The sequence below is a fragment of the Sorex fumeus genome, unplaced genomic scaffold (genome assembly GCF_029834395.1).
Source record: "Sorex fumeus unplaced genomic scaffold, SorFum_2.1 ptg000125l, whole genome shotgun sequence".
Classification (NCBI taxonomy): domain Eukaryota; kingdom Metazoa; phylum Chordata; class Mammalia; order Eulipotyphla; family Soricidae; genus Sorex; species Sorex fumeus.
The window spans coordinates 2,794,461-2,818,939 of NW_026606182.1; the positions used below are offsets into that span (position 1 = coordinate 2,794,461).

General features: G+C 64.8%; 1 protein-coding gene across 1 annotated transcript; it reads right to left on the bottom strand.

Annotated features, from left to right (window-relative positions):
* Window positions 1-678: 678 nt before the first annotated feature.
* Window positions 679-16,881, bottom strand: CSNK1E (casein kinase 1 epsilon). The gene is made up of 11 exons (XM_056137429.1): window positions 16,725-16,881; window positions 14,217-14,304; window positions 9,704-9,814; window positions 9,117-9,265; window positions 8,291-8,519; window positions 7,089-7,259; window positions 5,374-5,522; window positions 2,751-2,943; window positions 2,530-2,669; window positions 2,165-2,226; window positions 679-1,414 (listed from the first exon to the last, which is right to left on the bottom strand). Exons 2-10 carry the CDS (start codon window positions 14,290-14,292, stop codon window positions 2,194-2,196), a joined length of 1,251 nt encoding a protein of 416 aa, XP_055993404.1. The 5' UTR covers window positions 14,293-14,304; window positions 16,725-16,881; the 3' UTR covers window positions 679-1,414; window positions 2,165-2,193.
* Window positions 16,882-24,479: the final 7,598 nt, after the last annotated feature.

Below are 24,479 nucleotides of genomic sequence, written 5' to 3' on the forward strand. Positions count from 1 at the left end.
CGACACTGTGCAGCCCTGACCCAAGCACCACCAGGCGAGGCCCCAAACAAACGGCTGAACTCCGTGGACGTTCCAAGGGAATGCCCGGCTCGGAGGGCCGCCTGGGAGACCGACTGCTTTGTGGGTCACTCAGGTTAGCCATTGTCTGATGGAGTGGTGCCCACGGCTGGTGGCCACTGGGAGGATCTGTCCCTGGCAGGAGACTTGTGTCAATACCAGCTTGGGGGGACCTTAAACCATGGCCTCTGGGCTGACTCCCCAGGAGCCTGGGGACCCCAGTGGAGCTGACAGAGGAAGTAGAGTCTTCTAGGGCAGCCAGGGGTGGGGGACAAGCTGGGAGGCAATGGACGGCCCCTCCGGAGCAGCCTGGGGTCCAGGGAGAATGCAGGGGGCCCGGTGGGCTGTGGGGTCAGCGTGCGACCCTCAGGACTATTATGGGGAGGCCTGATGCCAGGTTGGGGAGTCGCCCCCAAAACAAAGACTGCATGCGGTCATCCGTAAGGCCCTGACCAGGGGCACTCGCTGGACCTCAAGTGGGGGGGATGCCCCAAACCTGCACGGAGCCTTTGTGCGTGTTGTATGTGCGTGCACGCGTGCGTGCAGGGAGGGTCTTGGGCACCCCCCGCCCGTTTCTGCAGCCCCCGCCCCCACCGAGCCGAGGCCTGGCTGCCCGCGTCAACTTTATTCTTTTCTACTTTATTACTTCAAATGAACAACCACAATAAAGCTCAAAAAAGTCCAATATTTACACAGGAAAAAAGTACAAAATTCCCCCCAAAGTTCTTCAGTAATTTTTTTTTCAGTTTTTTTAAATTACAAAGTAATAAAAAGCTTTGCTCTTTAATTAAAAAACAAAAGGGAGAAGGGGAAAAAAAAGGGGGAAACGGGTAAATAAATTAGGAAGGACACACGGAGAGAGAAAACAGACGAGAAAACAAAAAACCGGTGTTAAGTGGGAGGAGGGGGTGACCCGACCAGGGGGCTCGCTCGGGGGGGAAGGGGGCCAGGAGTGTTCTGGAAGGACCGGGCCCCCGCAAGGGCAGGGGCCGCGAGGGCCCGGTGCCCGCCGCCTCTCCTGGCGAGGGTGCGAGGGGGCGGACGGCAGTGGGGGCCCACGCCTGCACCCGCACGCTCCTCCCGGGGCCGCCTGGCAGGAGGAGGGACGGAGAGACAAGGGGGCGCTCTCGCCGCAGGGCGCCAGGCGTGGCTCTCCTGCAGGTGGTCCCGGGGCTCACCCGCTCCGCCCACCGGCCCCCCAGAGCGGTGGTGGGGTGCGGGCGGGGGCCGCCCCGTCGGCTTGTCATTGGCCAAACAAAACCGAGACGGAGCCGCGGCCCGCGGGGCTGTGCTGGGTGCTGCTCCCTCTGGGTTCTTTCAAGTGGTTTTCCCCATCCTGTCGGACACAGCGAAGACACTGCAGGGAGGGAGAGGGACCGTCGGGAGTGGGTCCGGGGGAAGACACCTCCCCCAAGCCTCCCCGCCAGCACCTCAAAGGCCAGAACACGGACACAGGGTCCTGATGCCCAGGGAAGCTTGCTGGGAACAAAGTCCAGAATCGCCGAGACCCCAGGGCTGGGGCCGGGTAGGTACCAAGGATCCTTCTGTTTGGGGTCCACTGAGCTGTGCTCTGGGGTTACTCCTGGCGGTGCTCGGGGGGCCCTACGGGATGCCAGGGATCAAGCGTCCCCTACCCGCTTGCTGTGCCAACCCTCTGGTCCCGAGGCTTTTTTTTTTTGCTTTTTGGGTCATACCCGGCGATGCTCAGGGGTTCCTCCTGGCTCATACACTCAGGAATTACCCCTGGCGATGCTCAGGGGGACCCTATGGGATGCTGGGAATCGAACCTGGGTAGGCCGCGTGCAAGGCAAACGCCCTCCCTGCCGTGCTATCGCTCCAGCCCCCTGAGGCTTTTTTTTTAAATTTTATTCTCTGGGTTTGTTGGCCTTGCCCAGCAGTGCTCGGAGCTGACTCCTGGCTCTGCGCTCGGGACTATACAGGTGCCGGGGATGGGACTTGGGGTGGACGCACGCGAGACAAACCCCTGCCTTCTCTCACTCCCGCCCCGGGTTCTGAGGTTTTACACGTCCCGGCGAGCACCGGCTTCGGGGAGGCTCTTTGGTGACCCTCCCACCCTCCCGTCACCTGCTGACCCCTGGAGACTCACCGAAGCGAATACTGACCGGGTGTGGCACCTCACTTCCCGAGATGGTCAAAGGGCACGCTCGTCTGGGGGTGGGGGTGGGGGGAGACGGGGATCAGGCTGCTGCCAACCTTGGGTGAGACCCACAGAGCTGCCCGCCGCCTCCCCCAGGAGGCCTTCCCAGCCCTGACATGGGCCCTCAGGGGTCCCTGAGAGGTTGCCCCTGCAGCTGATGGGTCCCCCCTCCATATGACCCCCCCCATTGCCCCCACTGGCCCTGCCCTGGTACCCCCCTGCCCCCCACCCCCGGGACTTCTCTGCCCTCTGTCCTCTCCTGCTCAAGGGGACCGGAAGTGGCCTGAGGTGGGGGCGGGGAGTGGGGGTCTCACCTGGGAAGCGGAGATCCGGGACACCTCGGGCCGCCCAGTGAGGTCGGACGCCGGGACATTGGCAGGGGCGCCCCTGTGCAGCCGTAAGCTCACCTTCCTCTCGCGGTCCACCCGTGAGATCGCTCTGGGAGAGGTATTGCCTGGGGGGGAGGGGGGTGTCGCTCAGGGCCGGCCCGCCGCCCCCCACCCCTCCCGCCCCATGCCCGGGCCCCGGGGCTCACCAGCTTGCTGGATGCGGGAGGCCGGGGTGGAGGCCGCAGGCTCGTGGGCACTGCGCAGCCGGTTGGCGGCGGCCCCCGTGGGCGGCCCAGCGGGGAGGGCTCGCGTGGCCGAGCCCCGGAGCTGCCCCACCCGCTCCTCGCGCTCGTGTTCTCGCCTCTCCCGGTCCACGTCCTCCGGGTTCCGGGCTGCACCCTGGGAGGGGGGAAACGCAAGACGAGGGCGCGTCAGCCCCGGGGGTGGGGGGCGGGGGGTTGCCGGGGCCGTCTGGGGACCCCGGCCCGACCTCCTCCCCACAGACCGGGGTCCCGAGCAGCCTGGAGGCCAGAGAGACAGAGGGGGAGTGTGTGCAGGGCGCACGGGGGGGCTCCTCGGGCCCGGTGCGGGGGGGGGGGGCTTCTGCCCACGGGGGAGGGGCCGGCAGAGAGGAGAGACAAGAGCGTGAGGCGGCCTGGCCGCGTTACCTCGCCGGTCCTGGGGCCGTCTGCAGGGGAGGGCGGGGGGCTGGCATGAGGGGGGCCGCATCTGTGGAGAGAGCTGTGTGCTGAGTGGGGGTCTGCTCGCGGCCTGGGGGGGGGGCCTCCTGCAACCCTCAGGGTCCCTCAAGGGCGGGACCAAGAAGGCCCCACGACTCGGGAACAGGGGGCCGGGGCGGCTCACTCTGCAGCGACTCCACGGTGGGATGTGGGGGGTGGGGGGGCTGGTGGCCCCCAGGTTCTGTCCCCCACCCCAAGACCCCGCCATCACCCAGAGTACAGCAGGGGTCACTGCCGGCGCGCCCGAGAAACACACAGGCCACAGGAAGTGTTCTGGTTTTTATTTGCCCACGGAAAACATGGGGCCACATCACGTCCCCCCAGCCCCCGCGCGCCCGGCGGTCCCTCCTGGGCTGTGTCGGCTTCTCGCTGGCCAGTGGCCGGGCCTCCGGAGTGGTGGCACAGCTGTTCCCGGGTCTGTGGATCTCCCAGAGCTGCCGCTGGACGAGGGACCCAGCCCCTCCCCCACCCCGAGGGTGCCTCAGCAGAGGGGGGGGGTCATCCGGAGTCCATGGTCAGGGTTCTGCTCAGCGTCCTCTTCCGTCGGCTGGGGGCTCACGGGGAAGGCCCTGATGTCTGCAAGTTTCCAGCAGGAGTCTACGTGGTCTGATGACCTCCAAGCAGGGGTGGGGTCAGTGGCTCATCGGGCTGATCAGGTGACTGACCTGACCCCAGGGGAGGGGCCCCAGGCAGGCCTCGAGGATCTGCAGTGGCCGCTCCTGGCCGGGCCGCAGGAAGGTCTTGTGGGTGGATTGCTCGGGGCGTCTCCGCCGTGGCCGCGGGAGAGAGTATCACGGTAACAACCACGTCCGCCTGGCTGGACACGGTGTGACCGCGTGTGGCCCAGGACTTCGCTGAGATCCAGCCGTGCTTCCGGCTTCGACACGTCCCATCGCCGAACTGAGGCCGTGGGGGTGAGCTCCCGCCGAGGGTCTGTCCACGGTGGCATGTGACAGGGACCCCAGGGAACGATCGGGTCCAAGGCTGAGTGTGCGTCCAAGGCTGAACTCCCAGCCGGTCCGAGGTGATGTCCGGCCGCTGCCCTAGAGGCCCGTGGGCTCAGCCCCCGTCCGCGGGGCCTGCAGTGCCGACATCCGGGCTCAGGCATCAAGGGGCGCAGGGTCCGAGGCCGCCTCTGTCGCTGCCCGGGATCTTGGGGACCTTCTTCTCTCCTCCACGGCACTGGCTCAGGCCGCCCCCTCCCCCCACCGGCTCCGACGCCCCCCAGGCGGCTCCTCGGGTCAGAACGCAGCCCCCGGCGTCCAGACCACCGGCCAGTAGCTCTGCAGGGGCACCTCTTGCACCGCGTCCACTTCCTCCAGGGGTGGCTGGGGCGGGCCCAGGGTGCCCAGGGGCGCCGGGCACCTGGAAGGGACAGAGCACAGCCGCGGCTGAGCCTGGCACGCGGCCGGCCGGCGGGTGCGGCGAGGTGCGGTGCGGTGGGCCGGCCGGGAGCCTTACCAGCAGGCCGTGGCCGTGGGGTCAGCGGTGCCGGGGCACGGGTGCGGGCGGGGCCAGGGCGGGGCGGGCGCCTCCCGTTCGCGGTCGCGAGGCTGCTGAGCCTGGCTCGAGGGAGCCCCCTTTGCCCAGGAGAGAGGCGAGACAAGACACAGGATTTCACTGGCGCTGGAGCTCCCGGCGGGCGCGGCTGGTGGTCGCTTCTTCCCCCCCCCCCCCCAACTGCCCCTCAGAAGAGGGCGCCGGTGGAGCCGCCCAGCAAGGCCCAGGGGCCCAGGAGCAGGAGCGCGGCGATGACCAGGGCGGGCAGGTCGGGGCCAGGACCCGGGGCCCCGGTGAAGGCGGCGGCCTGGGCTGCACACAGCAGGAGCAACAACAGCCCGCAGGCGGCCAGGGCACCCGCCGGGGCGCCCAGCAGCGCCAGCAGCGGCCCGAGGCCCGGCCGGGGTCCCCGGCGCCGGTGGGGGGGCCGCTGGCCACTGCAGTAGCTGCCGTCCACCACGCGGATGAGACAGGAGTGGGGGGAGCCCGGGGGCTCGTACGCCCCGTCCCCGGGGAGCCCCGCCCGCCACCGCAGCACGTCCCCCCGGGCGCCCCGGGCCGGCCCCGCCTGGCCCCCGCTGCCACTCACGAATTTGAGCATGTTCCAGTCGAAGACGTAGTCGTAGGAGAAGCCCTGGCGGTGGAAGAGGTTGCGGAAGAGCTGGCGCAGGTACGAGTAGTCAGGCTTGTCGTCGAAGCGCAGCGAGCGGCAGAAGTTGAGGTACGTGGAGAACTCGGCTGCGGGGGGGGGGGACAGGGTGGCGGTGAGGCAGGGCCCCACCCCTGCAGGGCCACCCGCGCCCCGCTGGCCAGGCCCTCCGGGAACCCAGCCCCGGGGAAGGGGTGGGGTGGGGGGCTTCCAGTCCAGTGCCCATCTTCACCTCCCCCTGCTCGCACCCGGGGGACGGAGGGGTCACTGGTACCCCAGGTGTCAGTTGAGGGGTCACTGGTACCCCAGGTCAGCAGAGGGGAGCGGGTCACAGGTACCCTATGTCAGGGAGACGGGGGTCACTGGTACCCAGGTCACAGGAAAGGGTCCCTGTGCTCTGGGTTACCGGCTGCCAACAATGCAACGGACAGCCAAGAAAGCTGTTGGGGCTGGAGCGATAGCACAGCGGGGAGGGCGTTGGCCTTGCACACGGCTGACCTGGGTTTGATTCCCAGCATCCCATAGGGTCCCCCGAGCACCACCAGGAGTCACTCCTGAGTGCAGAGCCAGGAGGAACCCCTAAGCATCGCTGGGTGGGACCCCAAACCAAAACACAGAGGCTGCTGAGCGTCCCGTGGAGGGCTCAACCTTTCCCTCCCGGAGCAGGGGTGGGTGTGTGTGTGTGTGTGTGTGTGTGTGTGTGTGTGTGTGTGTACCTTTAGGGGGTGTGTGTGTGTGTGTGTGTGTGTGTGTGTACCTTTCCCTCCCGGAGCAGAGGGGGGTGTGTGTGTGTGTGTGTACCTTTCCCTCCCGGAGCAGAGGGGTGTGTGTGTGTGTGTGTGTGTGCGCCTGCATGGGGGGGAGTGCACACACGTGTGTGTGCGGGGGTGAGAGTGCACAGACGTGTGAGCAGGGTGGGGATGGTGGGTGACGGCACAAGGACCTGGGGCGTTGCTGTGAATGTGGGAGGCCCAGGGTGGTCCCCGGCACTGACCTGGCCCCCCGAGCACTGGGCTGGGAGGGCCCCAGCACCTCTAGTGTGGCCCAAACGACTCAGCGAGGACAGAAGGACGGACGCTGCTCTCCGCCCCGGCCCGGCCCACACCCCACACCCCACAGCTCCTCTGGGCTTGGCCTCGACGCTGCCCCCAGGGGACATCCCTGACCGGTCCTCAAACCTCGCTGCTCCCCTCGAGGAAGGAAGACCCTGAGGCGGGTCTGGACCAATAGTCTGGGCCGGGGTGGGGACGGGGCTGCCCAGGCTGGGGACCCACCTGTGTTGAGGGCCAGGTCAGCCAACCCCCAACAGCAGGGGCTTTGGAGAGCTTCCGGGCTGTGGGGTGCCCACCCGAGGGGTCAACCCCAAATGCAAGGAAGGGGCACCTGCATCCCCTGTGCTGTCCTCAGCATCTCTGTGGCCGGGGGAGCCTCGTGGGCCAAGGACCTCTGCCTTACAGTCCAGTCCCAACCCGTGCATGGGCACCCTGTCTCAACTGGCACCTCAGTGGGGTGACAACAGTCTCTGGGGCTGACCCCAGCCGGGGCACTGGACATCACCTCCAGGCAGGCAGAGGGCGTCAGATCTGGGTTCACCCGGGCTGTGCTCGGGGGGACGGGACGGGACAGGCGGGGAGAGGGGCGTGCCGGCCACTCACAGGGGTAGCCTTTGCAGAGGACCTCGATGGGCGTGGACATCTTCTTCTCGCTGATGCGCTCGTACTTCTGGCGCTTGGTGGCCGCCTTGAGGCCCTGCCAGGGCAGGGAGCCCAGGTTGAAGTACATGAGCACGTAGCCCAGCGACTCCAGGTCGTCACGCCGGCTTTGCTCTGCGAGGCAAGGACGAGGTGAGGGGCCGAGTCCCCGGGCCCTGCCCAGGCTCCACCGCATGACCTGCCGCCCAGGGTTAGCGCAGTGTACACGCATGCGCACGCGCACACACACACACGGCCCACCTTCTACCCCCCCCACACACAGTGCCTACCTACTGACACATACAGCCCACCCACCAACACACATATACACACAGTGCCTACCTACCTCCCCACACAGTGCCTACCTACCGACAAACACACACACGGCCCACCTATCACCACACACACACACAGTGCCTACTTACCAACACACACACAAACAGCCCACCTACCACACACAAACACGAAGTGCCCCTGTCTACCACCACACACACACACACACACACACACAGTGCCCGCCTGCCACCACAAAAACACAAAGTGCCCCATCTACCCCCTCACACAGAGTGCCCACCTACCAACACACACGCACACACAAACAGCCCGTCTAGCACCTTTTCTCAGACAAATAAACCAGGACACACATAAATACATACATGGCCCACCATCTTCTCTCTCTCTCTCTCTCACACACACACACACACACACAAAAACAGCCCACCTACCACCACACACACACAAACACAAAGTGCCCCCATCTACCACTACCACACACACACACACAGTGCCCACCTACTAACACATAAACACAAAGTAAAGTGCCCTGGCTACCACCCCCCCACACACACTGAGTGCCCACCTACCAACACAAACACACAGTCACACACACACAAACACACACACACAGAATGCCTACCTACCAATACACACAAACACAGCCCACCTACCATCACACACACACACACACACACACACACACACACACACAGAGTGCCCACCTACCAACACACACGCACACACACATGGCCTATCTACCACCTCCTCTCATACAGTCTAAGATACATACACACACACCTGGCCTACCTACCACCTTCTCACACACACACACACACACACACACACACACCACACCCCGGTGAGCACGGGCCACCAGCCTCGGCACTCACCAATGCCCAGGTGGGTGTTGATGGAGGCGTAGCGGGCCGTGCCCGTCAGGTTCTTGTTTTCCCGGTAGGGGATGTGCTGGTGCGTGCGGGCGTCCCGGTACTTCTTGGCCAGCCCGAAGTCGATGATGTAGACCAGGTTGCCCTTCTTCCCCAGCCCCATGAGGAAGTTGTCGGGCTTCACGTCCCGGTGGATGAAGTTCTTGGAGTGAATGTACTCGATGCGGCTGATCTGCCCAAGGAAGCGACGGGCTGAAGCCTCGGCCGCTGCCCCGCCAGGTCCCGGGGACGCAGCGTCGCCGCCGGGCAGTTGAGGAAGCCCCCAACTCCCCACCCCGACCCACCCCGCGCAGGAGGACAGCTCCCCGCAACTCAAATGGTGCAAGAGGATTTCCAGGGTGAGTCTGGGAAGGCTTCCTGAAGGAAGGGGCATGGGGGGAGGGGGGGACTCTGGGAGTCCACAGGTTTGCTGGGGGCAGGGAAAGGCCAGGAGGGAGCAAAGCTAACTCCCAGGAACCCCTCCGGGCCGCGTGGGACGGGGGTCGGGGCGAGCCGCTGGAAGCTCGCAGACGAAGACAAACCTTCATGGACCCGCCACCCCAGAACCCGGTTCTAGAAATCTGCATTTTATTTAGAGGGGGGAGCACAGTCTGCAAAACTCAGGATGACTCCTTGCTCTGTGCTCAGGGATCACTCATGGCAGGCTCAGGGGACCCACTGAGGTGCCGGGGACTGGACCGGGAGGGGCTTCATGCAGGGCAAGCGCCCACCCCCCTGCCGCACTGTGGCTCGGCCCAGACCTGCCCGGAGACGCCCCCCGCCCGCTCACCATCTGGTCGGCCAGGAGCAGCACCGTCTTAAGGCTGAACTTGCGGGAGCAGAAGTTGAAGAGGTCCTCGAGACTGGGCCCCAGCAGCTCCATCACCATGACGTTGTAGTCGCCCTCTGCCCCGCACCACTTGATGGACGGGATCCCCACTGCAGCCGCGGGGGGGGGAGGGGGGGAGTCAGGGTGCACACAGGCATGTGCACACACGTGCATGCCGGAGCCCAACTCCCTCCTCCCCTCTCCTGCCCCCGCCATCATCTTGTAGGACCTACCCTTCCTTCCCTTGCCCTGCCCTGCCCTCCACTTCACTCCCTGCATCATCTTGCAGAACCTGCCCTCCCTTCCCCTGCCCTGCCCCTCCCTCACTCCCTCTGCCCCTCCCCTCACCCCCCCTGCATCCTCTTGTAGTACCTACCCTCCCTCCCCCTCTCCTACCCTCCACTCCACTCCCCCTGCATCATCTTGCAGAACCTGCCCTCCCTTCCCCTGCCCTGCCCCTCCCTCACTCCCCCTGCCCCTCCCCTCACTCCCTCTGCATCCTCTTGCAGCACCCGCCCTCCCTCCCGCTGCCCCGCGCCTCCACTCACCTCCCCCCTGCATCATCTTGTAGAACTTGCTCTCGATGTGCAGCTGGGGGTGCTTCGTCTTCACACACTCGAGCTTGATGGCGACCTCCTCGCCGGAGGCGATGTTGGCACCTGCCCAGGGAGGGGAGCAGGGCACCGGGTCACCCTCCAGCAGGCAGACCCCCAGGCCAGAGCACCCCAGGGGGGGTGGCCTCGCGGACGGGGGCCCCAGGGCAGACAGCGCGCATGGTGGGTGGGGGACTCGGGGCGACAGGAAAGCCGAGAGGTGTTAGGAGGGGCTGGGGCAGGGGCCGCAGTCAGTCGAGACCAGCCCAGGGGACCTTCCCCCTGCTGTGGGCTGAGTGGGGGTGTGTGTGTGGGGGGAGGCACACCCAGGACCGGCCCCTCCTACAGACCTTTCCCTCAGGGTCCTACCTGCCCCTCCCCCACTCCTGGATTCTCCCCCCAGCCCCGGGGGGCTCTGGCTGAGGACATCACAGCAAGGACACCCCAGTCTGCACCTTGCCTCGGTTTCCCCCACTGCAGAGGTCGGGGGCTCACTGCGAGGCAGACCTGAGCGAACGCCACATGCACAGGCCAAGCGCACAGTGGGGCAGAGCACCCTCCACCCCCCAAAGATCACGGGCGCTGGGTGGGGAAGGGTCACACGTAGGTCCCCACGGGCACAGCTGAATCAGCTCCCTGGTTCCAAAACTGGTTCATGTTTTTTTTTTTGGTTTGTTTTTCCTCCCCTCAAAAAAGGCTCCTCCGAAAGGGTGTGAATTTCACCTGGATTTTAAGGAACGGAGGAAGGCACGAAGGCTGCTTCCATCCGCCTCGGTCTGCAAAGCAGGCAGCAGGGACAGCCCCGTCGCCGAGGAAACACGCGCCAAGGCCAGGTGGCAGGTGTGAGAGTGGGGGGCAGCGGAGGGGGCCTGGTGCTGCCCACACAGCACCCCCTTTCCTTCCCACCCACCCCACAGCTCGAAGCACGGCCTGTGGGAACCGCCGAGCCACGCAGAGGGACTCAGGGCTCGCCCCGACAGAAGCCCCGGGCCAGTGAAAGGCAGGAAGAGACTCTGTCCCCCTGGCGTGGCAGAACCTGCAAACGCAGGGGGTGATGGTGGGGGTCTGGTCCCTGGAAGCACGCGGTCCCCTAAACGACCAAGAGTGACCCCGGAGCACCGGACCCAGAGTGGCCCCCAAACAACACGACATCCTGAGAAATCCACGCGGCACCACTGAAGGCCAGCCAAGAAATCACAATGGGGGCCCGAGCCGTAGCACAGCGGGGAAGGCATTTGCTTTGCACGCGGCCGACCCGGGTTCGATCCCTGGCATCCTCTAGCACTGTCAGGAGTCATTCCTGAGTGTAGAGCCAGCAGGAACCCCCTGAGCATCGCTGGGTGTGACCCAAAAAGCCAAAAAAATAAATAAATAAAAACCAACAAAACAACAACAAAAAACCCAAAACCAAACAAACAAAAAACAAAAACCAGCAGCCGGCCCGCCTGGGAGTGGGCTCAGGGTGCCAGGCAGGGCTGGGCGCAGGCTCGGAAGCAGGAGCCCTGGGCTGGATCCCCAAGCCCACGTGGTCCCCTGTGCCCACCGGGAGCGACCCCTGAGCACAGAGTCAGAAGGAAGCCCTGAACAGCGCCAGGTGTGGCCCAAACCCAAATAAGTAAGAGCCAGTGAAAGGAAGGAAGGGACTCCTTCCCCCGCGCGTGGCAGAACCCGCAGACCCAGGGGGTGGTGGTGGGGGGTCTAGTCCCTGGAACCACGTGGTCCCCTAAGCCCAAACCCAATAAGTAAGAGCAAATCCAGGAAGACCCAAGTCCCCTCGAAGGGCCGCCGGACACCACAGCCACACGCCTTTGTCAGTGTGAAGGCCTGGACAGGACCCAAATGCCCTTCGCGGGACGGGCGGGGAGGAGACAGAGCACAATGGAGCGGGCGCGCGGGGGCGGGCGCGGGGGGACAGTCAGGCCCAGGAGCGAGGGCACAGAGCACGGGGCAGGCCGGGCACTGGCCTGGCCGGAGGCCCACCCGGCTGCCCCCGCAGGAGTGACCCCTGAGCACCGAGCCAGGAACAAGCACCGAGCACGAGGGAGTGTGGATCCCCAACCCAAGCGAAGCAGTGAGGGGCAACGGGGGTGGGGGGACGGTCTGAGATGGGGCACACGGGGTCCCCAGGACACTGTGTCTACCAGTGACCCCCCCCCGCCCCCGAGCCCAGCCACGTGCTTGCAGGGGCTTGGGGGCAGCCCAGCAGGGACCACCTGCCCCTAGCCAGCCCGCCCCACCCACCGAGTGAGCATGAGAGTGTGTGTGTGTGTGTTTATCTGTGCATAAGTTTTGGGGTTACAAGTATGTATATATGAGCGAGTGTTGTATGTGTGTGTAGGTGAGTGTTTGCGTGTGTGAGGGGGTGAGTGAGTGTGTGTGTGGGGGTTGAGTGTATGTGTGTGGGTGAGTGTATGCGTTTGGGGGGACAAGTGCGTGTGTGTATGTATTGGGGGTGGCCTGTGTGTGGGCGAGTGTGTGTGAGTGGGGTGAGTGAGTGTGTGTGGGGTTGAGTGTGTGTGTATGTGTGTGGGTGAGTGTATGCATGTGTGTGTGTGTGTGTGTGTGTGTGTGTGTGTGTTGGGGGGGGGTGTCCTTTGTGACTTCCCGGCACGTTCTCGGGGTTGTGCGGTCGACACCGCAGGAAGCTGAGAAAGTTTCATCACCCCGAGAAGCCACAGCCTTGGAGGCAGCCCCGAGCTAACTTCCCGTCCCCGGGACCCTGTTCCCCTGGTCTCACGGGGACCCAGAGCACAGACAAGTCCCGGAAGCCCTGGACAGTGCGGGCTGGACGCTGGGAGCCTGAGCCCAGTGAACCACACCTAGAGCTCCTGCTGGAAAGTGGGAGACGGGCGCAGTGGGGGGTCCGGGGGGGGTGGTCAGTGCGGGCCTGGGCCTGTCTTGGGCCGCCAGTGTCCCACCCTCAGGCACCAGCCACGGGGACCAGTCACCTCCGGGGTGCCCGACCTTCACGTCCTGAGGCAGGGCAGGTGACTGACACCAGGCACACTCGAGAGGGGAAGGGAGGCTCCTGATCTCGTGAACTCTCACCGCACCTGGCCTGCGACCTCACCGGAGGCCAAAGGTCAGTGACCGAGGGGCACCCATGTCCCACAGCCCCCCTCCCGCCCGCCTCTGGGTTCTGAGAGGACTGGCAGTGCTCGGCACAGCTGGACAGGCCGCGGAGGGGCTGAGGTCACCACAGTCCGCAGGGCAGACAGGCCCGGCCGCTGTCCCCGGGGCCCCACGTGTCCCCGCCTCCGGCATTGCTTTCAGTCACCAGACTCCAGGGCTCAGCTGCACAGGACCCGCAGGGGCCGGGGTGCAGCCTACGGGGCCCAGCAGCCGGGCCTGGGGGTGGGGCTAGAAACCAGCGATGAGCTCTGGGTGGCACTGGGTGACTGACCCCAAAGGGGCCCACCAGGACCCCCTCTGGACACAGCTGGGCAGGACCGGGCTGAGGGCCAGGGAGTGGGGCGGGCCACCATGCTTGCCCACAGCCCAGCCACCAGGCAGAGGGACCCTGACACTTGTCCCACTTCCCCGGTTCCCCCCAGGGAGGCCATCTGGACACGTGGGGACCAACAGAGACCAAGGCAGTAGCAGGAGCCGGTAGGAGAGCAGGCCGCGGGGGGCCCCACCACGCCGTGGACACACGCCCCACACTCCCGCTGGGGCACCTGCAGCCGAACCTCTCGGAGCTGCCCCCTGCATGGCCGGGGGGCGCCCCTGCCCCGGCCCTGCCCAACAGGGGGATACGGGCACAGACAAGACACGCATGTGGCCCCAGGGAGCTTCTGCACCCGGCCCGGGCACCAGGCATCTCCGATGCAGGTCAGGGTGCAACTGGACACCCCTGGCTCAACCACCCACATTGCGGTCAGGGACACTGAGGCACGGGACAGCTGGGTCGGCTGCTCCCCGCGGGGACCGGAGTGACCCGCAGAGCTGACAGCCCTGGGGACAGCGACCCGGAACGAGGGCGGGGGTCGGACCCAAGACCACCCCTCTGTGCAGGGACGCTTCCCCTCCAGGCCGTGCCCCAGTTCTCTGGGGCCGAGGATGACGGGGTACAAGGCCAGCGCCTCCTTCCCGCGGCCCCCGGGGCAGACTGACCGTCTGCGGGCAGGAAGTATATCCGGGGGCACAGGACCGGCCCCTCTGTGGTCACTGGGGGCCCACGCAGCCTGGGCGGGGCTCCAGGGGCCGGACCTGGGAAAGGGTCTTGCTGGGAGCAGCCTCACCCGCCCACCGGCCCCTTCTCCCAGGAGGCAGGAGTCCGGGCGCTGTCCCCACCCACCCGCCTCGACTTTCCCACGCCCGCCGGACAGACAGGTCATGTGTGGCCCGAGCCAGAGTTAAAAATACCCTCCTCAGCCCGCCGGGCCAACCTGCCCCCAACAACCCCCCCTGAGGCCTCTGCTCCCCACGTCCCATCCCAGCACCCCCAGGCCCCGGGCCGGGCACTCACCCAGGTAAATGTCGCCGAAGGAGCCACTCCCGATCTTGCGGCCAAGGCGGTACTTGTTCCCCACGCGGAGCTCCATGGTTGCCGCTGGCTGTGGGGGGCAGAGAGAGGGGTCAGAGCGGGGTGGGGGGGATGGGCCCAGGGCGCGCCCCTCATGGGACAGAGCTGGCGGGGGAAGGGAGGACGCAGGGGGACCCGGGAGCTGGTGGCCTGGGCGTGACCCCACCCCATGGGCTCACAGGCAGGTTAGAAGCCTGGGGAAGGACATTCTGGGCCTAGGGGGGACATACACCGCCCCCCAGGCAAAGTCCCGGTCTCAGTGCTTATCCCCTGCCCCAAGCCGGAGCCAGGCCGGGCCAGGGGTCCCCCAGATCCCTCAGGACGGGCATGAGGCCATCCTTGGATACCTGTGATCCGGCCACATGCCTGCGTCCCGGACATAGCCCTGCTGAGGGGAAGCGGGGGACCCCCAAAATCGCAGGGTGTTTCCAGGAGACCCAGGGAGTAAACTATCAAGAGAGATCTGTTTGTGCAAAGGCCACTGGCCCCCTTCTGGGGGCCCAAACAGGGTCACCCCCGAACAAGGCCGGATTCCTGCCACCTCTCACTGCACAGACAGTCAAGGGGGAGGCACTGTGCCCCCCACCATGAGTCAACCCCCCTGCATGGCCCAGGAAGCAGCTCAATGGGACGGGCAAGGGACCCCCCCACCCCGGCCAGCAACTCCAGGGCCCCCCCAGCCCCCAGGCCAGCAGTTCTAGTCCAGGCCACACTTTGGCCCCAGCGTCCAGCTCCCTGGCAAACTGGCAGCGGGCACCACCTGGCAAACTCGAGGCGGGCGGGTGCTCAGCCCAGCTCCGCCTCGGCCCACACGGCCCAGCTGGGGCGGCGGGTCCCTGCTGGACCCCCACCCCAGCCCAGCCCACTCCCAGGCTGTGACACACGCGGAAAGCAGGTACGTGGGGAGGCCCACTGGGGCGGGGACGCGACGTACGCTCACACAGCCCCCACCCCAGACGCGGTTATTGTTGTTTTTTTTCTTCTAAACACACCAACTCCGGGAACCCGGGCAGGGCCGGCTGCGGGCTAGGCCGGGGACATAAATATGCCGCATCCTATATTACATAAATACCCACGCCGGGTTATGTAAATACCCATGCCCTCCGGCTGGGTGTCTTACATAAATACCCCGTACGTGCCCCCCGGCCCTCCCCACTCACGACCCACCGAGGAGGGGAGAGGTTGGGGGGGAGGCCCACTAGCTGGCTAATGTCTCTCCTGGCGGCGGGGGGAGGTGAGGAGGGGGCAGGCCCAGGAAGAACATTCCCTGTCCCAGCACCCTCCGGGGCAGCAAGAACTGAATCAGGGCAGGGAGACGCTTTGGAGTTCTCTCATGGTCCAGGGGTGATGTCGGGAGGGAGGGACTTATTATTTAAACAATAAATCAAGTTTAAAAAAAAGAAAAGGGGGGGTGGGGGAGGCTGCGATGGGAGTTTCAGCGGCTTCTCAGTCACCCAACTTCCAAGTGCTAAAAGCCAGGCGCTGGGCACTTGGTGAACTCCGGCCGCGGCCACGCTGGTGGCCAGCCAGCACCTGACCCCCCCACCCAGGGTGAGCCTAGACACCCCAGCAAAAGAGACCAAACCATCCCTCCATCCCATCCCTCCACCCCTTCCCTGCTCCCGGGGCCCTGGGTGGCTCTCCCCTCATCCCCCCAGGCCGAGTGCGCCAAGAAGAAAACGCGCAGGAAAACTAAAGGAAAAGTTGGGGAGGGGGGCGCACCCCCCGCCCTGCGCTCTGCGCTGGGGTGGGAGGGGCGGGGTTGCCTCTCCCCTCCAAAGGGAACCGGGGCGCAGAGCAAAAACCGGAGTTTCTCTGCAGCCAGAGCCGCAGCAGCAGCTCGAGCGAGCAAGCGGCAGCCCCGGGAGCAAGATAAATAACCCCCATCCCTTTCCCTCCACAAAGGAACCGGAACCGGGCGCGGAGGGGGCGCACAGGCCGGCGGCACCTCGGGGTGGGGGACCCGTCCCACCCGCGCGCGCAGGTCCGAGCCCCCAGCTGACCCGAGGGGTGTTGGTGGTGGGGAAGGAGGAGGAGCAGCTGATCGGTCTGGGGGGGGGGACACCAGGTGTCCCCAATCGGCCCGGGGCTGGCTGGCCAGCCGGGAGCCCTTCCCGGGCGCCCCCCAACCACAGCCGGGGGAGGGGGCCCGGTCCAGCCGGGGGGAGGGGGAGGCGCAGGGACCGGGAGCCCCCCACCCCAGCCTGCAAAATAACAGTCACCCTCCCCTCCTCCTCCCCCCTCCCCACCCCTCCCCCTCCCCGGCCCGGCCGCGCCTTTGTCCTCGCGGGCCGCGCGCGGGCGCCGCCCGGCCCCCCGCCGCCCGGTGTCCGCCCTGCCCTGCCCTCCCCTGCCCTCCCCTCCCCGCCGAGCAAAAACAAAGCGGCGGGGGGACCCCGCTTCCCCGCGGCCCGCGCCCCCGGCGCCCGCCCGCCGCCCCCCGAGACTCACCGCGCCGGGAAGGCGCCGCTGCCGGGCCGCTGCTCCGGGGGCTGCGGCGCGCGCGGGCGGCGCGCCGGGGCCGATGCCGGGGGATTCGCTGCTCGGCCCGGCCCGGCTCTGGGCGCTCTGGGCGCTCCCGCCGCCGCCGCCGCCGCCGCCGCCGCCGCCGCCGCCCCCGCCGGCGCGCGCCCGCCCCGCGCGCCCCCGCCCCGCGCGCCCCCGCCGCCGCCGCCGCCGCGCGCGCCCGCGCCGCCGCCGCCGCCGCCGCGCAAGGAGCCCCGGGCCCGCCCGCTGATGTCATCCCCGCCCGCCGCCGCCGCCCCGGAGGGCTTAAAGGGCCCGCGCCGCCTCCGTGCCCGGGCTGGGGGCCCGGAACTGGCGTTTCCGTGCGCGCCGACGCTGATGGATTTTTTTTTTTCTTTTTTCTGCTTTTTTGGGTCCCACCCGGCGATGCACAGGGCTACCTCCTGGCTCATGCACTCGGGAAGGACTCCTGGCGGTGCTCAGGGGGACCCTATGGGAGGCTGGGAATCGAACCCGGGTTGGCCGCGTGCAAGGCAGCTGATTGCATGATCCAGGCCCCGGGCACTGGCTGGGGGAGGGGAGGACGGAGGATGCAGGAGGGCGCCCACCCCCCACCCACTCCCCAAGCGGGGTCTCCTCCTGCGGGTTCCCCTGAAGCTAAGGCAGTTGGTGCCCACCCCATCTCTGGCTGACTACCAGAGAAAGTGTAGGGAGTCTCCGGGTTCCCTCTGGGTGCTGCGGAGAACGCAGCCAGGAGGACTCAGGGGCACACCTGCAGGGCCGGGCAAAAAGGGCCCGGGAGGAGGGGTCCAGGAAACCAGGCCAACACCCCCTCCTCTCCCGCAGTCTCAGGAGCTCCCACAGGCTGCCAGGGAGCCTGCCCTCGCGTCACGGTCACCAGCTTACGCCTGCACCAAGTCACTTCCCATCCCAGCTCCTCCGGGCTTGGGGCTCCTTCTCTGCCCAGGCGACCTGGAGACTGAGGCGCTCCTAGCTCCTTCCCGATGCAGGGCTCAGAGAAGTGAACCCAGGAGGCTGTTGGCCTTGCTGGGGGCTCCCGGTGACACACCCCTCCACACAGCTGGACAGCTGTGAGTGACCGGCCACACAAACACCTCCAATGCGGGAAGTGGGGTTCTCCAGGAAGAGTCACCCCTAATAGCTGCATCTTCCCGGAGGCTTGGGGGACTTAGTCACCCAGCCCAAACGGGTGCCTGTGCCACCCACTGGCACCACCCAGAGAGGACAAGGGGTTCCACAGTTCTGATGGCCGCTGGCGGCCAGAGCCCGTCAGGAGCCCATTTCTAAGAGCAGGAAGACTGAGGGCTCCTCTCCTGGGACCAGCTCGCCTGTCTGTCCTTAAGGGACCTGGGGCCAAAGGGGTGGGGCCTTACTTAGCCAGCCTGGTGCTTTGGGGCTAATCTTTTGCCCAGGGGCTCCCGCATGGGTTCTGGGGGTTGATCGAGGCGCAGAACTGGGTCCTTTCTCTTCAGTTCTTGGGGGGGTCTGACTCTCAGCCGCATTTCTTTTTTCCCCCCCGTGGGTGCTCCTGCTTCAGTGCTCAGGGATGGATGTCTGTGGCACTCAGGTGCTGGGAACTGAATCCAAGTGAAGGCAAAGTGCCTCCCCCTGTACCGTCTCTCTGGCTCCTCACAGGCCCCCCTCGGCCGCCCCCGGGAGCAGCCGTCCTCAGTCATGAACCCCAGGGCCCCTCGGGGCTGCTCACAACAGTTTGCCTAGTACGGATTTTGGGGTCCCACCCAGCGATGCTCAGGGGTTCCTCCTGGCCCTGCACTCAGGAATCACTCCTGGCAGTGCTCGGGGGACCTTATGGGATGCTGGGAATCGAACCCGGGTTGACCGCGTGCAAGGCAAACGCCCTCCCCACTGTGCTACAACTCCAGCCCCCTGGTACGGATTTTTGTGGGTCCTCCCAGTGTGGCCCTGCCTGTGGGCAGCCCAGTGGCTTCTCCGCATCTCTCTCCCCTTTTCCTGCCGTGCCAGACAGACCCCCGGGCATTGCCGCAAAGCTACATCCCGACCCACCACCATCCCTTTCTATGTGTTTGGTTTGGGGGATGCTCCTGGCTCTGCACTCGGAAGTCACTCCTGGTGGGCTCGGGGCACTCCGTGGGATGCCGGGGATCGAACCCGAGGCCTGCTGGGCTATCACTCCTCCCCCCCACTCCCCCTTCCCTTTCCAGACCCCCCCCCACCAGCCTTCTAGTCTGGCCCTGCGTCCCTGAATGGGCACTCCCTCCCGCTCCAGCAAGAAAGGGGTGGCCCCACCCCCTCCCGACAATCTTCTGGCCCAGGGAGGGGGCCTGGGACTTGCACCCAGAAACTAGCCACTCAGGGGTCCCCCTTACCTTGCCCTCCCCTCCCCAGAGACTTGTAAACAGCTCCCCCCAACACACACACACCCCACACACATACACACACCATACACACACATACACATTCACTCACACATATACACACACATACACCATACACACATACACACACCACACACACATATACACACACTATACACACACACACACACACACACACACACACACACACACACACATACACACACTGAGGGGCCCATAATTATCTCCCAAAGAGAAAATCTCTCCCAGCTGCCTAGGGTGCTTCTCCCTGCAAAGAACTTCAAAGTCAGGGTGTGGCCAGGGCAGCCCCTGCCCCCTGCCCCCTCTCTGAACCCCACCCAGCCCAGCAGGGGTCAGAGCCACAGGCACTTGCCGCCCCGCCCCACCCCACGCTGGCTTGGTGGGAGCCCAGAACACCCCCAACTCATGGGGGGGTGGCCAGACCCACACCCCGCCCACACCTGAGTTCCCAGTCTCCTCCCCAAGGGGCTGTGACTTGAGTGCTGACGGGGCGGGGGGAGGGGGGTCCCCTCCTCCTGTGACCCTGCATCTGTCCCCAGCTCTCCGGACCCCCAGAATCCCGGCTCCCCTGGTTTCCTCGGGGCGGGGGAGGCTCAGCTCCCAGACCTCCTCTCAGAGAGACCCCAGGCCCTGCTCCCCCAAACTCATTCTACATGTCGCTATTTGTAATCTTTTTGGGGGGTCTCTCCTTCACCGGAAGGCACGGCCCTAGAGCGATGGGTCACATGCTTCTACCCTGGCACTGCAGGGTCATCTAGGCACCACGGGGGGTGTCCCCCAGCCCCCACAGAGAATATACAGGGAGACACCCCAAGGACAGCCTCCCCTGCACAAGCGAAGCTGCCTTTATTGAGCACCGACTGTATGCCAGGTTCTCTAGGATCTAGCATACTGCGGGAGCCTCTACGCCATGCCTGGAGGTTCTCGACCAACTGGGCGGAGATTCCGTACTGAGGCCCTGCAGTGGTGCCCGCCCCGCAGGGGCCCCCTTCAGTGCCCAGGGGTTTCCTGTTACAGCAGTGGGGGGCGAGGGGGGGTCTAGGACTAGGGATGGAACCTGAGTTGGACGCAAGCTAGCACCAGCCTCACCAGCCTTCGGGCCTATGCCCCAGCCCAGAACCCAGATTCTCAAACTGCGGCTGCATCATGCTGGGGGGTGGGGGGAGAGGGAGGGGGAGGGAGACTCTATGTGTGTGTGTGTGTGTGTGTGTGTGTGTAACTCAGTGAGGGATCAAGTAGATTGCTTGTAAAATAAACAAATGATTTAGCCAATGATTTGTTTGTGCTTGGGGACCACACCTGCCTGGCAGTGCTCAGGACCACTCCTGCAGGGGGTCAGGGGACAGTAAGTGGGGGTTGGGGACAGATGCCGGGGCGGATGGCTGGCCGATGGCCTCCTGCAAAGCAAGTACCCTGCCTGCTGCCCTGTTACTTGGCCGCAGGAAGTGTTTCCTTGGTAAACCTAGTTTATACATCACAGCGGTGGTGTGAAATTTTCTCAGGTGAAAAGAGGTTGTGTGGGGGGGGTGGGGGGGACAAGTTTTAAGTTGCCCCTGGGCTGGAGGGAGTGAGCACAGAGTTAAGGGGCCAGCCCTGCACGCGAGGAGCCTGGCTTTGGTCCCCAGCACCCCGTATGGTCCCCTCCCATCAATCCCAGCAAGGCCTCCGCAGATGTCCCCAGTTTTAGAGAGGGGCGCCCCTGCGGCCGGGGGCACCTTCTTAGGGCCAGCTGAGACGCGGGGCAGAGTCTGGCTCCTGGACACAGCCCAGTGAGGGACTCAGCCAGTTCCGAGTGGGCTCTGCCACTTAGCGGCTGTTGGGACCCCAGGAAAGTGCCCCAAATTCTCAAGTCTCTTTAGTAAAATAGAAAGATGGGGCACAAAAAAAGGCTGGTGGGGGAGATCTGGGGGAAGAGAGGAGAGGAAGAGGCCGGCAGCACAGCGGGGAGGGCGTTTGCCTTGCACACAGCCGACCTGAGTTCGATTCCCAGCATCCCATAGGGTCCCCTGAGCACGGCCAGGGAGTAATTCCTGAGTGCAGAGCCAGGAATAATCCCTGAGCGTCAACAGGTGTGACCCTAAGAGACTTAAAAAAGGAAAAAAAAAGGAAGAAAGGAAGGAAAGGAAGAGAAGGGAAGGAGGAAGGGAGAGATGGGAGGGGGAGAGATGGAGGGAGGGAGGGAGGAAGATGGGGAAAATTAGTCCGTCCCCCCTTCATCCCTTCCTTCCTTCCTTCTTCCCTTCCTCCTTTCCTTCCTTTCTTCCTTTTGCTTTGTTTTCTGGCCATACCTGGCAGTGCTCAGGGCCCACCCCTGACAGTGCTCAGGAGACACAGAGGTGCCAGACATTGAACTGGGGTCTCCCGCCTACACGCACCCGAACCCTGTTCTATCTCCCGGACCCAACATTTTCCAGTTTGTTTCCCCTTAGGCCAGACCTGGCGATGCTGGGGGGGGGGCTACTCCCAGCTCAGTGCTCCAGGACCACACAGACTGACAGACTGCAGGCAGCAATCCAGGCCTCCTGCATGCCCTTCCGCCACCCCCACCCCCCCCACCCCCCCCCCCGCGCACCCCCAGCTCTCAGGGCTGAAAACAATCCCTTGTTTGCTTGTCCTGCCTGGAACACTGGAACTTCGGCAGCGAGTTGAGGAGGCCTCGGGCCAGGCGGGTGCCCGGCGGCTAATGGGCGCCCACACATACTTGTCCAATGAGCCAACGAGGGGGTGCGGCATGGGGGGGGTGGGGCAGCGTCTGGCACTTTCCACTCTGAGCCCCCGGGGTGGCAGACCTTCCCTGGTGGAGAGAACCGGCCCCCCAGGTCCCGCCCCCCCACCCAGAGGCAAACCCTCTGGCTGTCCCGTTGGTCTGTGGGGGGGATGCTGAGGACACCTGTCAACGCTCCCAACACCCCCAGGTCCCCCAGCCTCGACCCCCCACACCCTCGCGCCCCCCCCAACAATCCTGCGCCCTCTGCTCAGTCCCACCGGCCGCTCACTGGCCAGCGTGGCACTGGCCTCCCCTGGGAATCCGAGGACACCCACTCATTAGGCGGCCCAGGAATTAGGGTGATGGTGGCCCTAATAATCCCGGTCCCCACAACAACCCGCTCCATCAGCAGCACGAGTCATCGGCTTCGCTCCGTCACATGCCCGCCCACAAATAAACGTTTCCTGGACGGCTCCTCGAGGTCTGGGGGGGGGGGGCCAGGAAGAGGGGCTAAGGATGTTGGGAGGGGGTGGTCCCCTGACCCCTGAGATGAGCAGTGTTCGCCCTGGTGGGGGGGTTCATGATTTACACCTGGGGGGGGGTCTGAGCTTCCTATGAAACCAACACAAAGCAACCTTGAGCCCCCAGATCCCTCCCAGGGAAGTTGGAGAGGTGGTCCTGGGGAGAGTGGGGGGGCTTCAGGGAGGCGGTGGGGCGGCGCTGGGACCGGGAGGGTGGGGGAGGAGGAGGGAGGCAGCGTCCCTGGCCCCTCCCCCACCCCGCACTGCTGAATTTGGGGTTCTCCCTGGCTTTCCCTGCACGTGCAGGGGGACGGTCCCTGGACTAAGTGTAGGGCGTTTGGAGGGGGTCTCCATCATCGAGCCCTAGTTTTTTGTTTTTAGGGTATATACCCAGCGGTGCTCAGGGCTGACTCCTGGTTCTGTGCTCGGGGATCAGTCCTAGTGGTGCTCAGGGGGACCCTAGGGGGTGCCGGGGAGCGAATGCGAAACACGTGCCCTCCCCCGCCGTCCTATCACTGAACCCTATTTAACGTAACAGGATCTCAGGAGCTGGAGGGGGTCTGGGCGTGCAGGGGGCAGTTTCTGACTCAGCATTGGGACCCGCCTTGGCGCCGCCCCCCCCCCCCCACCTCGAAGCTCTGTCCCCCTCCCCCCCCCCAGTGCCCGGAAGCCCCTTCCCCTGGGACACCACACTCTCTACGCATTCAGGGGGTTCTCTCTCCAAACCAGGGCGCTGACAGCCAGCTTCCTGTTGGGGGTAGGGGGAAGAAGATGAGAATTTGGTTTTTGTTTGTTTGTTGATTTTTGCTTTTTGGGTCACACCCGGCGATGCACAGGGGTTACTCCTGGCTCTGCACTCAGGAATCACCCCTGGCGGTGCTCAGGGGACCCTATGGGATGCTGGGAATCGAACCCGGGTGGGTCGCGTGCAAGGCAAACGCCCTACCCGCTGTGCTCTAGCCCCAAAGATGAGAATTTGAAGGCTGAAGAGATAGCAGTGGACAGGGGCTTGTCCTGCAGGGACCCCACCGGAGTCAATCCCTGGAACCACCCAGGGCCAGGGAGCACTGCCAGGTGTGATCCCTGAGCACAGACCCGGAAGGAAGCCCGGAAGAGTACAGCTGGGTGTGGCCCCCAAACAAACAACAAGACAAACAAAGAGGGAGGGGCCATGAGGTAGTACCAGGCAAGGCATTTGGTATCCCTAGGAGTGATTCGAGAGAGCACAGAGCCAGGAGTAAGCCCTGAGACCTGGCAGGTGTGAGTCTAGACAACAAACAAACAAAATCCAAGAGGACTGTATACTCTGATTTGACTTTTCATTGGGGCCCCTGTGGAGTCTATTGGATTCTGGTTTTTTGGGTTTTTTTTTTTTTTTAGCTTTTTGGGTCATTCCTGGCGATGCACAGGGGTTCCTCCTGGTCCATGCATTCAGGAATTACTCCTGGCAGCGCTTGGGGGACCATAGGGGATGCTGGGAATCGAACCCGGGTCGGCCGCCTGCAAGGCAAATGCCCTACCCGCTGTGCTATAACTCCAGCCCCCAAGGATTCTGGGTTTTATTTTTATTTTTTATATATATATTTTATTTATTTGTTGAATCTGGATTCTGGTTTTTATGATGCCCAGCGGGACGCATGCACTACAGTGGACAGAAAAAAAAATGCGTAAGGTCCACTTAGATTTCTACTCTCTCCGGGGCAGGCAAGGGGCATGAATTCCGGTAATCTTGGAGTCCTTTGAACCCCAGATGGGGAGTCCTCATGCCACATGCTTTGGCTTCTGCACTGTGACAGTGGGCCAGTTTATTGACAACTCCTCTGCCTCAGTTTCCCCACCACAGAAAAGGGGCGGCCACGGCTGCACATCTGGGCCACCGAGAGGCTTTGCTGCACAGAGAGCCTCTCTGGGATGAATTCGGGGGCTGGGGAGAGAGCACAGTGGGTGGGGCACTTGCCTTGCCTGCTGGCTCCTTGATACTGCATGGGGTCCCTAGCCCTGCCAGCCAGGATTTGGTATCGCACTTCATGCCCACGCCAAAAAAATAAAAAAAGGGGGCTGGAGCGATAGCACAGCAGGTAGGGCGTTTACCTTGCACGCGGCCAACCCGGGT